Source organism: Falco cherrug, chromosome Z (genome assembly GCF_023634085.1).
Source record: "Falco cherrug isolate bFalChe1 chromosome Z, bFalChe1.pri, whole genome shotgun sequence".
NCBI lineage: Eukaryota > Metazoa > Chordata > Aves > Falconiformes > Falconidae > Falco > Falco cherrug.
Genome location: NC_073720.1, coordinates 477,100 through 494,283, shown reverse-complemented (window position 1 = coordinate 494,283; position 17,184 = coordinate 477,100). Strand labels below are relative to the sequence as shown.

The 17,184-nt window shown below is 41.9% G+C and overlaps 1 protein-coding gene across 4 annotated transcripts in view; it reads left to right on the top strand.

Moving 5' to 3' along the window:
* Positions 1-17,184, top strand: part of NEDD4L (NEDD4 like E3 ubiquitin protein ligase) — a 180,093-nt gene that overhangs the window by 36,075 nt on the left and 126,834 nt on the right. For all 4 annotated transcript variants that reach the window (XM_055698516.1, XM_055698520.1, XM_055698518.1 and 1 more), the window contains exon 2: positions 2,119-2,192. In XM_055698516.1, the coding sequence (XP_055554491.1) occupies positions 2,119-2,192 (74 nt within the window). The remainder of the gene's footprint in view (positions 1-2,118; positions 2,193-17,184) is intronic.

Genomic DNA, 17,184 nt, shown 5'->3' with positions numbered 1-17,184 from the left:
TGTTACTAATTGAGGTTCTTTTAATTATTTTTTAAAATATTATGTATGTTTCATGCATAGGAAAATTTGAACAAACATTTGCGAAAGCACTGTTTCTGTTTGGTAAAACTGAGTATTTGGCAGAGGCTGGGGGCCTACATGCAGGGAGGGAACAGCATCATATCTTCTGGTGTACTTAAAGTCTGAAGTGAAACTTCAAATATGAGACTCTTATCTATTTAGGTAGTCTGGAGCATCATCTTTTGTGTCATACAAAACCTGAATTAGGGATCCTTCCTCCTGCTCTGTGATATTTTTTTTTTCTTATTTTTTTTTTTTATTCAGTTCCTATGCAGAGGTAATTTTAGTGCAGAAATAAGATGCTGCTATAGCAAAATTTATGTGGGCCTTTGTAGGAGGAAATCTGAGTAGCATTGATAATACAGTAACTGTCAGAAATCCCTCCTTCTGCCCCTTTGTACTTAGTATTACAACTTCTTAACCTCCGGTTCTCCTTCAGTAAGGTCAGAATAGTCTGCGTTTCTGACTTTCCGCCCCCCCCCCCCCCCCCCCCCCCCCTTGCTATCCTATTTTCTCTTAATGAAAGTGTTTTCATGATCAGAATTTGCAAGTTCGTTGCCTTTTGTCTATTAAAACTGCTCTAGAGGACCAGACATGTTATATTGACATTAACAGATAGAAAAAAGTTGACACATTAAAAAAAAAAACCAAACAGAAGTACTCAATATCCACTAAGATAAGTCCATTGAATTGTTCTTTTTCATATACTGTTTTGTTCACCTTTCTGGTAAGCTTTAGGCTCCTTTTGGAAGGAGTTCTGTTTTCTTAATTAGAAACTGCTTTGGACAGTGTTAAGTGCTGCTGGAAAGAATACCAACAAACAGATTTTCTGAAAGGATTTAAATCCTCAAGCTTTTGTTTTAATGTAGCACAGTTACTATGGCAAGATGTGTGTCAGGGTGAAACTCATCCTGCAGGCAGGTTCAATGAAACTTTTGTTTTTCATTCTCTGAAGTAATCTGTTTCAGATGCCTTCTAGGGGAATGGTATTAGGCTGGTCAGGTACGGCTTTGCTTCTGGGGGGTTTCTGGCCTTCCTGGTAATCTCAAAAATCTCAGATCCAGCTAATGAATCTGTGTCTTGCTTCTAGCTATCTAAAGCAGATAGACCAGGCATAGTGCAGTCATGCCAGCATAAACCTGTGGGAAAATGTTATTGTTTTCTGAACAAGCTTCAAGGAATGGAGTCTCAAATTACCGTAATTGAATCTTCGATCTTGCAGTTGTGGAAGGCTTATCTGAGGAGAAAAAGGTGTAACTGATACAGGTGACTGCAAAACCTGTTTCTGTAGAATCCTTTCCAGATATAATTTTGGTGGCTTCTTTGTGTAGCAAAAATAAACTGGTCAAACAGGGTGGGGGAAAAAAAAAGTAAAAAATAACATTTATACCAGTGTTCCTCAGGAGCTTAACATAATGAAGTGATAAACTGAGCATTAGATTGAGTCCTAGTAATACACATCTTCAGAAATTGGAATGAGTCATTGGAAGTTGTATATACCAAGGTGGTGAGAAAGGTTTAAAGAATGTGACTTCACAGATTTATTTTTAACCTTGCATCCTTTTTTTTTAAACTGCAGACATCTCTCTGACCAAGATGCACTGGTATTTCGGGGCAGAAGTGTTATGAGTGTTTTCCCTTGTGTGTGAAGAGACAGCTTTAGAGTCTAAGCAGAATGAATTTCTGTGGAATATGGATCATTTAGGATGCAAAATGGACCTGTTCAGCAAATTGTCTTCTACTTTTATTACTATTATTGTTACATTACTATTACTATGATGTTATTACTGTTACCAGCTCTTACTCTGCTTTTATTTAACTCTTAACCACTCTGACTGGAGTTGGATGCTCTTCATGTTTGGACTTGAACTGTTCTGTAACAGAGTATAAAACGTGTATACCTCCTTCCAAGAGGTTTTTATTTTCAAAATCCTACCTAAGGAAGGCTCCTGCTGTCTAAAGCCTGAGAGTTTTTTTATTGCTTAACCTTTTGCAAACTGTTGATCTTCAAAATAATTACAGAATAAACATTAAACCTGTTTTCTTTTTTATTAACAGGAGGAGTCTCGTATCCTCAGGGTAAAGGTGGTTTCTGGCATTGATCTAGCGAAAAAAGACATCTTCGGAGCCAGGTAGGTGTTCTGCATTGACTGTTTTATGTGTTTAAACAGAATAAACTTAGCAGAGCAAAGAAACTTCATAATTGATTGTTCATAAATGTGAGAGATTCTGTTACCTGATTACAAGCAATGCAAATTATGGACTATGTGTTGGCAAGAAAGCCATTAATCACAGCGGTGGCTGTTCACACCCTCTCCCACCACTGGCAGCCGTTCCCGAGTTCACTGTCTGCCTTCGCTCTGCAAGCATGCAAGGAGCAGCTCAAAGCTCAGCAGGGTTTGGCAGTACATAAAATGACTCCCAGTTGTCTCCCTGTACGCCCTGCGTAATGCAGGAAAGACCAGGAGCCAGCAGTACACTCTCTCCTGTTTTGAGGAAGCTCTGTTTTCCCTGCTGGCTTTCAGTACTGGTCTCTCAGGTGCCAGGCATCAAAGTCTGACTTGGTAGCCAGACTGTGAATTGTCTTGGTCTCACACATATCCAGGTGCCGCTGTTGCAGTTCCTAAAGATAGGGCCTTTTTAGAGAGAAAGGCAATAAAAGCATTTTCTCCCATTCAGCCTACGCCACGGGAAGGCTAGCAGCAAGTGCTAATGTAGGAAAGAGTTCAGAGTGAACTGCACTGACTTGGTGCTCTTCTGTTAGGCTCTGGCAAGCCTAGGTTTTCTACTCCAGTTGAGCCCTGAACCACCTGAATTTTAAAGTGGGGACCTGAGAGGGAAAAGAGAAGTTTTTCTAGCACATGAGGCAGTCTTCATATGATTGCTTTCATGTTCACCTGTGTATCAAAAGATGAGGTGTGCAGGCCATAGTTTGCACTGTTCTTTGCCAAAACAGCACTTGTCAAACAAGAAAAATGGTTTTAAATGGTCTAAGGGAAAGATACAACTACAGTCACTTCGTACATTCTCAAGCCTTTGTTCTGGAAGAATAGCTTTTCTCCAAGTCTAGGCTTGCTGTGGAATGGCTTAAAGAACCAAATCGGGTAGCAACTAGGTAGAAGCTGGTCTTGAAGCCAAAATGAACTGGAAAGCATTTCCTAGCCTCCCTTTAAAGCTTAATTCAAGTTTGACGTTCTTGGTGTCTCAAGCCTAAGTGTGAGGAAATTCTTTACTTCGACTGCTCCAGTCTACTTAGAAGTTTTTTATCAGTTTGAAATTAGTGGTATCCAATTTAGTTTTTATCGAAATGACTGATTTCTTAGTGTATAAATGAGCCTCCTTGTGAATTTTCCTGTATTTCTTTAATGTTGCTTACATATTATTTATTAGCTTGCATATCTAGCTTGAAACTACATGAAAGCAGCAACAGCTTTAATTTTTTTTTGTGAAATTTGCAACAAACGTTCCTTTGGTAGCTGTGTGCAGTATACAGTAAAAAGAACCTTTTGGGTTTTCTTTCTGCAAACTTGCTGTTTTGAAGAACAGCTTTGATGCTGACCACAAGCAACAAAAGCAGCAGCCGGTACATCAGTGTAGCTGGACACGATGCTTGCTGAGGTAGATCCAGGGTGGTACTGTAACTGGTGTTGCTGGGTCGCACTATGGAATGCTGCTGCTTGCTCACAATGTTAGCATCTACCTCATAGACTCCTGCAGCTGGCATTGAGTTGCTGCAGTACTAAGGTAAGAGAGGAGCAGCAAATTCTAGAGAAGAGGTGGGACTAAAGCACGGAGAAAACAAGATTTCTGCTGCAAACACTAATGCTCGAATTGACATTTTTATGTGCAAACTTTGCTTTTTCTAGATCTTGTTTAGTTTGGCCTTCTCATACAATTACAGATTTTTGGTTTACTTGATAGATTTCATTGGCTGGATTTTATTTCTGCATTATTTCCAGAGCTTTAAATGTTACAACTTCTTTTTAAAAAATCAAAGCTAGTGGCTTGAATATTGAATCTGCTCATTTAGAGGAACTTTACTATATAAATATTGAAGTGCTGTCACAAATTCACAGTAGTAATCGGAGAGAAGTGGGAATCTTTTTAAGTGTTCACTTGATTCATTAAATAATATGTTGGAAACATCACAGCTGAATCCCCAGCACTGTAGTTATCTCCTTTGGCCGTACTTCTTATAGAACTTTTGTAAATATTTAAGATGTTGAGTTCAAAAGAACTCCTAGAAGTTGCTTAGGAATTGTTAAATTGTAAAAATACCTTTTATCTTCAAAATGCATGAAGTTAAAACTGAGTGAATTTTGAACTGACTTCTGTTGATGTGGCCCTTAAATAGTTAAGTAAATTGGTCTCAAGTCAACAGGATTTCCATAAAACCAGAGAGAGAAAAACATATTCCAAATTTATGTTTCTAACTTTGTTTTAAACAGTTCTTTAGTAAAAGTTGAGACTAACAGCATCATATATTATAAGCTTGCATTGGCAAGCTCTCAGGAAGTTTTCTTTTTTTGGCTGAAGTGCCAGTGTAATTTTTCTGTTTGTTTTAGGGACCTGGCATACCTTGCTGAGATACTAACATTTCATGCTGCTTGAATCTTAAGTATGATTTAAGTTGCTACAGATGGTGGCATTCTAATGTAGCTGTCGAGAGTGTGTTGTATGTTAACTATCCTGTTAACAGCTCTGTTGAGGATCAGTATGGAGTAGATGATTAAATTCTTATTTGGGGCAGCTGAGGAGAAACATTGAATGTTTGACCTAAGCAAGAGGATAAGGAAAATGTACAGGTGTTAGAACTGTACACAGTTCTTTACTGTGTAGTGTATGTTCAGGATCCCTAAAAAAAAGTGATAACTAATCCTGTCCGTGTGTGTGTGCTTCTCTTGGCATGGATGCGGACCCCAACACTCCATTGTTTCCCTCTCCCATAAATAATTTCCATGAGATCACAAATCTCTTTCAAGTTTGTTTTTGTGATGGTGTACCTGTTAGCACGCAGCAATGGGCTGATGTCCCATGTGAAAGTAAATCATTTGAGTCTGTAAAGAAGGCGGGTGCTGGCTGCTAGGTGGTCCGTGGTAAGCGAGACCAATGTCAGCAGAAGTGGCAAAGGATGAAATAACTCAGCGGGCCATGCTGAGGACCTCCTTGATAGGTGCAGGATACCCCTTGGTGCACCCAGTAGTGTGGCTGGGGAAGGAGGGGAGGCTGACTTCTGCACTTAGCACTTCTATTGCCCTCCCTGTACTGTGAGAAGGCGTCTCACAGCAGCTGGTCTCCTCTTAAATCTTCCTCCTGCTTCCCTCATCCTGTTCTTACCTGCGGTAGTTGGAGACTCTCTTCCCCAAAACTCCCTTACCTGCTCTTGAGAGGTGGTGACACCTGAGTGTCCGCCCGGAGCCTTATGAGCCCACAGGGAGGTGGCTGGAGGCTGCAGCAGCAGGGTGGGGGCTGGATTTCCCGAGGTGCCCGTGCTGGCTGCAACGGGGACAATCTCTTCCTGTCAGCCCAGGGGACGCACGCATGGAGCAGCAGCCCAGCACTCTGCTGTGGTGGGTGTCTGCCCCTTGAACATGGAGGGTGCCAAGATGGCAGGGGAACGCCACTGTGGCTGTGCATCAGCAAGGGTGACATGAAGGAGGCACAGGAGCGAAGCTCTGGGGCAGATGAGTGGGCTCTTCTGTCTTTGGAAGTGTGCGGATTAGTATGCCCTGCTTTGAAAAATAAACTTGTGAGAACAGCAGAAAATACATCGTGATTCATGCCGGTGTAGATTTGGACAGGATTGACTTACAGGGTTGTGTGTGTGTTTACTGCTTCACAGTGAAAAGAATTTGTCCGTGCCCAGAGACACAACAGCACGGCCTGAGGTTTTTAACACACTCATGCTATCCCACAGGCAATGAAGCGTTAAGATTTCTGCGTGTTGTTCCTAGCCAGCACTTCTGGATTATGGGAAAACACGTGGGTTTTTGTCTCTTTTCAGAAATTAAATCAACTGTTGAAGAGGACAAATTCCTGATCTTTGTAACATCCTTTTTGGGAGAAAGAAGGTCAAGTGACTGCCAAATATTTTAGATAGTTACACACTTTAGAGTGAGTTAATCTAAAGTAATTTGAAAACATGTTAGAATTGCAAAGTTACAGCCCCAGCAGCTGATCTGCCTCTTCATGGGAAGAGTCATGCAGGGCTTAATACTGTGGTGGAATAGTAAGTTACCTTGGAACTGTGAAAGATTAACTACAAGGCATACATTGTGTTTTGCATCTTGTTTTTAATCAACTTCACTATTATAAAACACTGCCTGTAGGCTTGTAGAGTCTGAAAGCCATTTCGTGCCTGATTAAATTGAAGGAAGGTCTCTTACCAGTGTAGAGCACTGGAGAAACTGGTATTTTTCTACTGAAGCCTGTAACAATGAAGAAGACTCCATGCTTTTGATTTCACTTTTTTGAAGTGTTTTGGCTTATGAAATAATTTTGATAGTAGCTAATTATAGATAAGGAGAGGTGCTTGCTCTCTGTTTTCTTGCTCTCTACAACTACCTGAAAGAAGGTTGTAGCCGGAGGGTCAGTCTCTTCTCCCAAGTAACAAGCACTAGGACAAGAGGAAACAGCCCCAAATTGTACAGGGGGAGGTTTAGGCTGGGTATTAGGAAGAATCTCTTCACTGAAAGGGCTGTCAGGCTCTGGCACAGGCTGCCCAGGGAGGCAGTGGAGTCACCAGACCTGGAGGGATTTAGAAGACATATAGATGTGCGGCTTAGGGCCATGGGTTAGTGGTGGGCTTGGCAGTGCTGGGTTAACAGCTGGACTCGATGATCTTAAAAGTCTTTTCCAACCTAAATGATTCTATATTGCTGTAAGAGTCCAGAAATTCATAGAATTCATCAATTTAGCTAGTGTTTGTATTCTTGTATGTGATTAAGTAATGCACATTATAATGTAATCAATCCTAGTTATGCAACATACTGAACAATTACTATTAGTTACTACTATTTTGTTTTTACTTATACATTAGGAATGATGCTATGACTGTCATCAGTGCTGAGGCTGCACTGTGCAAAGTCAGTGCATGCCTATGTAGTTAGTGGCTAGAGAACCTTGGAATACAACATTAAATTTCCTCTCCTGACCATCTTTACATATTAATGAAAACTAAGTAGAAGTACTTCTCCAGTGACTTGTTCTATGTGCTGAATGCAGCCTGACTCAGTGGTCAAGTTTCCGTCTTTCCCTGAAGGTATGTCCAGTGTGGACTTGGGTTTTGGATTGCTTTTTAAAAACATAAATAAAATACAGCACTTGGTATTAACCAAGTTTGGTTGATTTGGCATACTGGCGACACTTCCTATAAATACAGTTTCTGCATATACACGCAAATGCACTCACAAGTAATAAGGGTGAATGCATAAAAATGAGAAGAAATGTCTTCTGGTTATTATTGGTTGTGTGAAATAAGACACTGTGGTGTGGATGTTCTTATTTAACAGTTTGGAAAGGAAGAAAGGATTGTGTGTATCCTGTAAATGGGTGTATTTGACAGAATTAGTTGCTGCTTTTGCCTTCTAAATCATCAGGTATGTGGAGATTGTGGCTGTCTGGAGGTTGCTTTTCTGTTAAAATTAAGGATATTTTTCATTAATAGGAAGCTGTGCTTCTAATGACATGATAGCTTATTATGGGTTGTGGTTGCCTCTGGGCTTATTGCTTTTACCTGCTCTTTTCTGAAAAGCCTGCAGCCTGAAAGGTACAGCTGAAATGGGAGCCTCTTTTCTGTTTGGATTTCCTGGTCTAAGATCAGTGATTCAGCAGTAGTGTTAGTGCTAGGTCATGCAGGCTCCAGGCTCCTACAGTGTACTCCTCTTGAGAACAAGGCTGCTTGAAATGTGGCTGAATTTTTTAATTCATGTATATTCTGTTATTTTTAATAACAGAATTAATTACTGTGGATTGGCAATGGAAGGAGAGCCCATGTGACTATGAATGTGTCTTGTAGGCAACAAAGATAGCAAGTGTTTACCTTTTAGCTGTTCTTTTAAGACCACTGTCACTATTTCCAGTCCACTTTGAGTTATGGTATGTCTTTGTTTAACAAATAGAAAAATTCTGGTGACAGCTATACTCCTGGAACTATCCCCCCTAGCGAGTGTGCTACCTTGGGACTGGGTTTTAGAAACAGCAAAATCAGCCCGTTCTCCTTCTCATACTGGTGTCTCTCCTTTTTCAAGTTATTAATAAGTTAGTTGAAGTGAAATGCCTCAAAAATTAACCAAATGTTTTAAAAAATAATCTGGCTCGTGATGAACTGCCTCTTCCATGCTTCACAAGTGCGCTGTCGGAGGGAGCGGGAGCAGTCACTGCTCTGGCTGTTTCATACGGAGTCCAGCAGGGAGGGGGTTTTATCCTTAACTTATGTTTTCTTTAAAATTCACTGTATGTAAAGACAGGCAAAACTCAAACTCTCTAATTATATTTTGTGGTGGGCCCAACGAAATGGGTTGTGACATCAGACATTAGTAAAAAATTTTACCCACTGAAATGTTGCATTAGCTAGATTCATAGAAGTAATTTTTGAAGAAATGTTTCAGTAGTGCAAAATGGCATATATGCGAGAGTGAAAATACTGCCTGTCTCCTTTCTCAGTGAGTTCCTGGAGGTGGAGCAAAGCTAGAGAGCTTTGTATTGCAAACCTCTCAAATGACCAAATTCAACAAAGCTGCTTGACTAGATGACAGTTGCTCAGGTAGGATAGAGTTCATACTGTGTTTCTTTTTCCTTTTTCTGGTTTGGGGGGGAAGTACAGAAAACAACTTTTCTGCTTCTTTACGGCTTTGAGAAATGGAATATTCAAAGCAGTACAAACCTTCCACTCTTTTAGTTTTGTGCAATGCCATTGATTAATGAAAGAGTTTAGTCTTAGTCATGCTTGCTGCCTATTTTTGCTTTGTGTGCACTGTAGCTACTTAATTGCTCATTTGCCATGCACTTCCTATGCTTCAAGTGAGCACTGGGCAGTCCAAGTTGAATTTCACTAGAACATCTTGATCTTGATGTTGCTCTTCAAAAAAAAACCAACCAACCAACCAAAAAACCAGTCAAATAAGACTATTCTTGAGGAACTTGTCTGGGTGCTCTCAGTCAAGTCAGGCATTGGGATGAAACCATGATGAGTTCTTGTCACAACTGTCTTTACTTTTTTTAAAATGCTGAATGATTCAACACATGGTTGTTAGTTATAGTATTGCTTTGGAGGGGGGAAGTTCCCTGGCAATATGTTCTAAATGACAGCTTGATTTGCAATGAAAAAAAGAAAGTTTTTTCTACTATAGTAGAAATTAACATGTAATTTACAGAATAGGCAGAAGGGAAAGAAACCAGTTGAGAGCTTCATTAAATCTAAACCAAGCTGTACTTCGGAAAGCAAAGGAGTGGGGAAAAAAAAAAAGAGTTCAGAGATGTGACAGTAAAATACTAGATGATGAGGATGTCCTGAGGAAAGCAGCCTCTTTGACAAGGTAGCATCTGCACTTCTTTAGCAAGTGCACACAGCTTGTGCTTTACCTATTAAATTAGTATGCTTAAATAAAACCCACAAGGCAGTCAGAGCTGCCTTGGGCAGATGTTGAAATTAATTCATTCACTGTTGTATCTAAAGCATATGTGCATGCCTGCCTGGAAGGGAGGAGAAATGGACCTAGTGTAAGCAGAGGTGGCTGTTTTCCAAAAGTAATTGTTGTCAGTGGTGGTACATCCCAGTACATGCAATACATGACCTCAGTAATTGCAAGAAGCCCAGAGCTGTTTGCTTCCTTCTCCCTACTACTGTTCCGTAAGTCGCCTTGTAATTTCTTGTCTTGTTGAGCTTCTCCTGGGAGACCTGCAAGATACATGCTCAAATAATTGTATCAGGTAGTCCTGGGGCAGACCCTTCGCTGTTGTTTAGCAGTTTTCCTCAAGACAATACCAACAGTGTTGTTTAAGAAAGGTGAAGATGCTGCAGCCTGTGTATTTGCGAGCAACAAAAAGCCCAAGTTCCTGTCTGTCTGCTCCAGCGGCTTGTTCCATCCCTACACCATAGTTTGATTCTGTTGAGTTGGCATAGTTTACTCTGTTGCTTCATGTGTAGCTGCTCCTGTAGTGACTGGGTTTACACTCTGGTCTCACTGGCTTGACAGAAGGGGACAGTGGCCCACAACCTGCTCGGAGGAGCAGTGGGCGATGGCGGAGCAAGCCAGGAGCTCCTGGCATGTAACCTCAGACTAAGGTCACAGAAAGTGTTTTGGGCTCTGCTTCAAGAAAGCACTTGAAGGGACAGCAAAACAAAGGCTTGACTGAGATGTAGGGCCAGCGGATAGTAGAGGGTGATGTTATCAGAAGAGAATAAAGTCTGCTCAGAAGAAATATGTTGGATAATAGATATTTTTATTTATGAAACCTTAATGTTGATTTTGCCTCATAGAGGTGAGTGAAATGAAGGAGTATTAGGCTGCCAAGTGTGGGCGTAAAGTATATCAGTATATTCATTAAATTGGTACAATGTCTTTGAATTTTATGCTGGAGGCTTCCATGTGTCAGGTCCAGATCACTTTTGGTGGCTGGCAGCAGAGGGCACCAGAGAATTTCCTCAGCTTTCACTACAAGCTGGTACTTTGGCGGCTTTCGAGGAAATTAGGCTTTCCTGTTTTTCACCAAAATCAGAAGGGTTTTATCCGTGTATGTATACTGTGTTCTTCAGGATGCACTGGGTATATATTTCAGTGGCTGTAAATGGAGAAATACTGCTTATTTGAGTATACAGTCTTGCTATTGAGTAAGAGGACTTAGTAATAATTCCTGAATTTTATGTCACAGTGAAAAATAATTTTTATTAGATAATTACTCAGTAGAAATGTTTCTGTGTACAGATACAAAAAACTGTAGAAGTTTCTCATTGTTTGAAATAGCAAGCACCTGTATTCAGCCACTCAGTTATTTCCACCTGCCCGCTGACTGCTATAATCTTATTAGTTCACCTGAATCTGATATTCTTAAAAGAAAAAGGGGCAAAAGGGCAAAAATCTTTGAAGGAAAACCTTTTGGTTTATATATTTGAGGCAGAACTTCTGTCTTTTCTTCTTTAACATTTTGTTTTAAAAAAATCCACTTGTCTCATAATCATATGCTACTCTGTGCGGCTGTGTAGGAGGGCAGAAACTACTGCCTTAAAAGAAGAAATGAAGGCACCTTTTGAGGGAAAACCTTGCATCATGTTACAAAATAAAGCGGCTGCTCAGTCATAAACTTTCAAAGATTTGCTGAAGCCTTTCCATTAACCACTGCAGCTTACTGAGGCCAAATGTTATTTGTGACAGCACATTATCCTTAAGGTACTCAGTACCTCTCCCTGCATAGTTCAGAATGTCGTGAACAGAACTGGTAAGGTGAAATGCTGTGTGAATGTGAAGGTTCCACAGCTCTTGACACCAAACAGGATGGTAGTGCTGCTCATATGGAGGTATGGTTGGACCTTTCAGACCGTGAGCTAGTTGGGGATTCCCTCCTTCTATGCTGTTCTCCTTGATCCTGCTAACTGACCTCCCTGGGCATTTCTCTCTGAAGCATGACTGACTTGCTGAGGGCTCTGTGACTTTATTTCCCATCCTGTCCTTTTCCAAGTAAGTCTTCCCTCCGCTTTCCTGAGGTATGGAGGAGGCCCTGAGAAGCAGAGAACTGGATGCGGTTTCAACGGGAAGGCAGTGAGCAGGCCACAAGACTAGCATCATGGCTAGGAAGTGATATTGCTGCCAAACAGCTTATTTTTTGTGCATAGAGCTATGAATTCAGTATATTTCTTACAGGTGGTGAAACACAAGAATCTGTTTCTGGGCCTGTCAGTTCCCTGGCCTCGTCCCTGTCTGCGTACTCGTTTTCCCATATGCAATTACAAATTTAGCCATGTCTGTACTGGTTACATGTTAGTCTAAATGTTGGTGTGGGTCACACCTCTCTTGTCCAATATACATGCCATGATTTTGGTTTGGTTCTTTCATGGAAGAACCTTCTGCTCAAACGCTTGGACATGAGCCCTACGCTGCCTCACATTTCTCTGTTGACAGCAGCATTACTGCCTGTGGTGCATGCCTGCATCAGTTGTGACTGTGTGTCCAGTCTGTGAAGTTTGCAGATTTCTTCAGCATAAATTAATAAATTGGAGCCCTTAATTACTTCCACATCCTGCTTTTCTTGCTTGGGTTGGTGTACATTGAATTGTTTGCTGCAGAAGGACCAGTTTTCCTACCTTGCTGCTTTGACCATGTCACGCTGCTTTCTTTGAAACTGCTGCTCTCAGTCATCTGAGGTTGTTAGCTACCATCAGCGATTGCTTCGTGAGGTCTGGCTCTCAACAACCATTAAATTTTTAAACAAGGTTTTTTGCTTACTGTACTTCAGCTGTGTTGGTCATCATAAAACACTGTTTTGGTGGTGAATCTTGCAAATGCCTAGCTAACAGCCAAAGGGACCAGTGAATCTTGCAAATGCCTAGCTAAAAGCCAAAGGGACCAGTGCTGATATATATCCTGTCATGCTGCCTGGTGGTGTTTGCTCTTTCCTTGTATTCACCCATCTGTTTCTGTTGTATCTGATCTCATGCTTGGGCTGTGTCCCCTCTTAGGGCCATGGGCCATCTTTCTGTTCTGTATTTGTCCAGTACATGGGAGTTCTTGCACATTTAAAGAAACCACAGCGATTTTTTTTCTGCTTTTACAGAGATTACAATTGAACCAATAATGTATGTAAGTGAAAAACAAAACCAGTTTTGAGGTTTGAGCATCTCCTTGAGTGACAACAAGGTGTGGTAACTTCTCGTGAATTGACAGAGACTAATCAGAGTGCTGGGAGCCCTGGGCAAACTTGTGGCAGGTGTGAGGTGGCCCAGGGTGGTTAGCTTGAGCCATGCTGGTATGCTGGCCTGGATTTCTCCAGGAGGGGACAGTGGGGGCAGCAGCAAACCCCAAATGGTGGCAAAGGTGGTGTGTGGGCCTTTGTGTTGCCCCAGACAGTACTCTGTTCCTGCAGCTTTACCTTTTGTCCCAGCTGTTTCCTTGCCCCTCTGAAGTTGTCCAAATCTTCGCCTAGTTGGTAATAATAAATAAGTAAATAAAATAATAATTTGTGATTAAGAACGTGCTCCAAGTTTTATGGAAGGCAAGACCAGTGAAATAGGGAATACCAGGGCTGTGAACAGTGCTTTTTGCCCTGAGAAAACTTGGAGGAACATCTTGCACATCTTGGTAGCACAACGGTTTGGGGTTTTTTTTATTGATACAAGATGTGTGGAGATTCTGATGCTACATAACCATCTCAAACCTAATGAAGCTGCTAGAAACATTTTTCATAAACCCTAGTCCTTTCTGCAGCAGTTCAGTGGGGTGCTGAATTGGAGCAGCCAGGTGTGCATGTGTGGTCAGTACTAATGATAAGGGGCTGAGAACAGTTAATTGCTGATGAGCAGCACATGTTGATGCATATAAGTAGCAGCTGCTGTGGTCCTGTTTGCCACTTGCTATGCCCTAATGGCGTGGGTCTGTTTTCTTGCAGAAGGGCGAGCAGGACTGCACGTTGGTTCAGGGGGGTGGTTTGGCTGAAAATGAATGTATGGTTAAAGCCGTTTGGTAGCTCCAGGAGGTGGCATATCACTTGGTTGCAGTAGGAAGGATGGGAGGACCACAGCTGCCTGACGTCAGAGACCCTCTCCATTGGCTGTGTGCGGTGACTAGTGTAGCTGTAGCTGTGGGTGAAAAGGTGAGCTGTTCCTGGTTAGTGGGAGCTGGTGTCCCTTGAGGTGTTTACTTCAAAGGGTCAATTCAAGACAGCCTGCAATGCAGGACAAATTGGTGTGTCCCCATTTGTGTGGATGCCCCTCTGTGAAGCAGCTGCCCCTGTCCTGTGCCTGCTCTGTGGTGAGGGGGCAAATACCTTCTCCCCAGCTCTGGAGGCAGGAGAGCCGGACTGAGGGGACAGCCAGCCCCCAGGCGGTGGTTTGGCTGGAGGCTGTGGCTGCAGTAAAGGCATGGATGCTGCTGAGGTGGAGATCTGTAGAAAGCTTTGGGCAGCATGAGACATTGCAGTGTAGGCAAATGTGGAGAGAAGAAAGTAGAGGGAAATGCAGATACTTCCAAAAATAACTGCTGTAGCACTGGTGTTTTTCCCCCCGACTTCTCTGTGAGTAACTGGAGCAGGTATAACTTGGTGGTTAGTTTTTGTTCTGGTGCTTTTAATTTTTCTGCTGGCCAATATAGTTTCTGTTGCTCTAAGTGCTTCTGATGTGCATTAAAAGACAACAGATTCTACATGCATTTGTCATTGCTGGTGAACTAAAGAACTGAGTTGTTTCCCTCCTTGCTTTCCTCAGTGGAAATCCTGATGCAGGCTTAGTATTTAGAGGGGATATATTTCAGTCAAGATGAGTTTATCCAGGAAGTTCCATGTATCCCAGTTACTCTTTGTGGGCATAAAAAGCAGGATATAAATGCATCTCAGCCTGTCCTAACTTGTGAGCTCCATTTTTGAAATAATTTTAAAAATAATATCTCAAAGAGCGTGAATATGGTGGGATGCAATTCATTGTTCGATGCCTGCTTTTGCTACCCAAGAGAAAGGCAGGCATCCACCCAGCTACCTCTGCCCATGTTTTAGGAGGTAATAAATTCTGGGTCATCCTTCCAAATTAGGTCTTTTGATGCAAAGTTAACCAAGTTGCTGTAACTACTCGTTTCTCTGTTTCTGCCTTGGAAGATTCCTGGGCTGGCACCTGTGGTGTTGGGGTACAGAAGCCGGATTTAACATGCCTTCCACACAGAGGGGGATTAGGGGTGTTGAGGGTAGAGCATGTTGGATGTGGATCGGCAGGTGTACTAGAGGTGACCGTAGCAGCCCTCTTTCACAAAGACAAGAGCCCTGCTGAGGAACAGGTTCACTGCTTCAGGGGCCTGGTAGCGCCAGACTTGGTGCAGGGTCCACAAAGTGCTGTCCTGAATGAGCTTATGGACCCAGACTTCCGTTAGCCCAAGTGCATATGTTCCATTTCGTGATGTTGGTGAGCCTGCATGGTTGTTGCCTGTGTGACTGTGCAGCTGCCACTCCATCTTGGTTTAAAGCCTGGTTTGTTTTTTCCCTTCCCTGGGGCAATCATGTATTATTACTCCATAAATAATGTTCCACTACTGTGGGGAGGAAGGTGATGTGCACTCTCAGCCTGAAGCTTTGTTTTGGACACTGGCTGCCAAGAAACAGCCAGTCCCTCTGTATTCTTACGGCTTTGCTATGAAATCATCATCGGGTGAGTTGGGTACAGGGTGACAGACATAACTTTTGGTTCCCTTTTTTAGTAGACTTATTAGACCTGCAAAGAGTCTGCAAGTGTACGCCTGCATGTAGCCCTTGTGACAGGGTGTAACAGTTTTACCTAAGGATGGGTGAGGCAAAATTATGAGAAAAATCCACTCTGTCTCCTTTTTTTCTTTTCCCTACTCTAGCAAAAGTAAAGCTGTGCTGGGTTTCATGTTGATTATGCTTCTACAAAGCAGCAGTTTTATCAGATTAATGCTTTTGGGGATATAGAAAACCAAGATGCTGGTGTTCTTGTTCTGGGAAGAAAATAAAATAATGTCCTTGAACTGTTTTATGAATAGAAGGTAAATTAGAAGATATTTCAATAATACCTATCAGGAAATGTTGTGCTAAATTTTCAGCTGTGTAGCAAAAGTAAAAGACCACGGGTAGGTGACCAAGGTTTAGGTCTCCTTTTCTGTTCCTTACTCTTCCAAACAGTGAAGAGGATTGCAGGTTTGGGCTCCTTTGTAAAGAGCTTTGGAGTAGATACATGGAAGTCCTGCTCTAGAACTATTATTTTGTGAATAAATATATAATATTCAGTTGAAAATGAACGTGAATAAATTGATGGAGAAATAGATCAATAAATATTATAATGCATTTAAACAACATTTTCTTATGTGATGGTATTGAAGTGTTGCTCTATTGTTTACAGGGTGTCAGAAGATAAAAATGTTATTCTGGTAACATTTAATATTTTTTACCTGTACTTGTATACTTTACCATAGAAAAGACTTCAATGCATAACTTCAAGCATATCTGGATTTTAATGATTTTCTTACAGTTTGAAAAATTTTAGATTTCATTTAAAAGTTTGTTTTCCCTAAGTTGTATTTTGAAGTAGAAACCCAAGACCAAGGTTGGTTTTCAGGGGCTAATTGTAGTTTGATAGTACAGAGTAATCCCAGGGTTAATGGCTGTGTCATTGAATAGGGTCCCTGAAAACAGAGGGTGCATTTCTCTTAAAGTTTCTAACAGTGAAGCTGTTTCTCAACTCTGAGGTGGAAAATTGAGCTCTCTTGACATGAGAAGCCACTAAAGCAGGATGCGTATAGTTTGAGGTTGAATATTGACACAGACCGAGACCCCACAGTCTCTGGGCAGCCTCTTCCAGAAATGTAAAAAAAGATATTTTTTGTTTCAGATGGAATTTCATGTGTTTTAGTTTGTGCTCATTGTGTCTTGTGCTGGCCGAGGGCACCACTGAGAAGAGTCAGGCTCCCTTCCCATCCAAGTATTTTTATACAGATGGATAATGTCCCCCTGAGACTTCTCCAGGTGAACAGTCCCAGATCTCTCTCTGTCCTTGTACGAGAGTCCCTTAATTATCTTTGTTGCCCTTTGCTGGACTTTGTCCAGTATGTCCACGTCTCTTGTGCCCTGAGGAGCCCAGCACTGGACCCCAGTACTCTAGATGTGGCCTCAGCAGCACTGAGCTGAGGAGGATTGCCTCCCTCGGCCTGATGGCAATGCGCTGCCTAATGCACCCCAGGATACCATTAGTCTTCTGTGTGGCAAAGGCACATTGCTGACTCGTGGTCAGCTTGGTATCCACCAGCACCCCCAGGTCCTTTCTGCAAGAGTTCATCAAGCATGTAGAGGCATTTCTGTAGAGACTATAAGTCTGACTGTGCTACAGCTGGCTTAGAGTGCCAAGGCTTTGTTCTCCTTTTTCTGCCTCATACTTTAGATGTTCACTTGTACCTTTTGTTGGTGCAATTGAAATGCTGT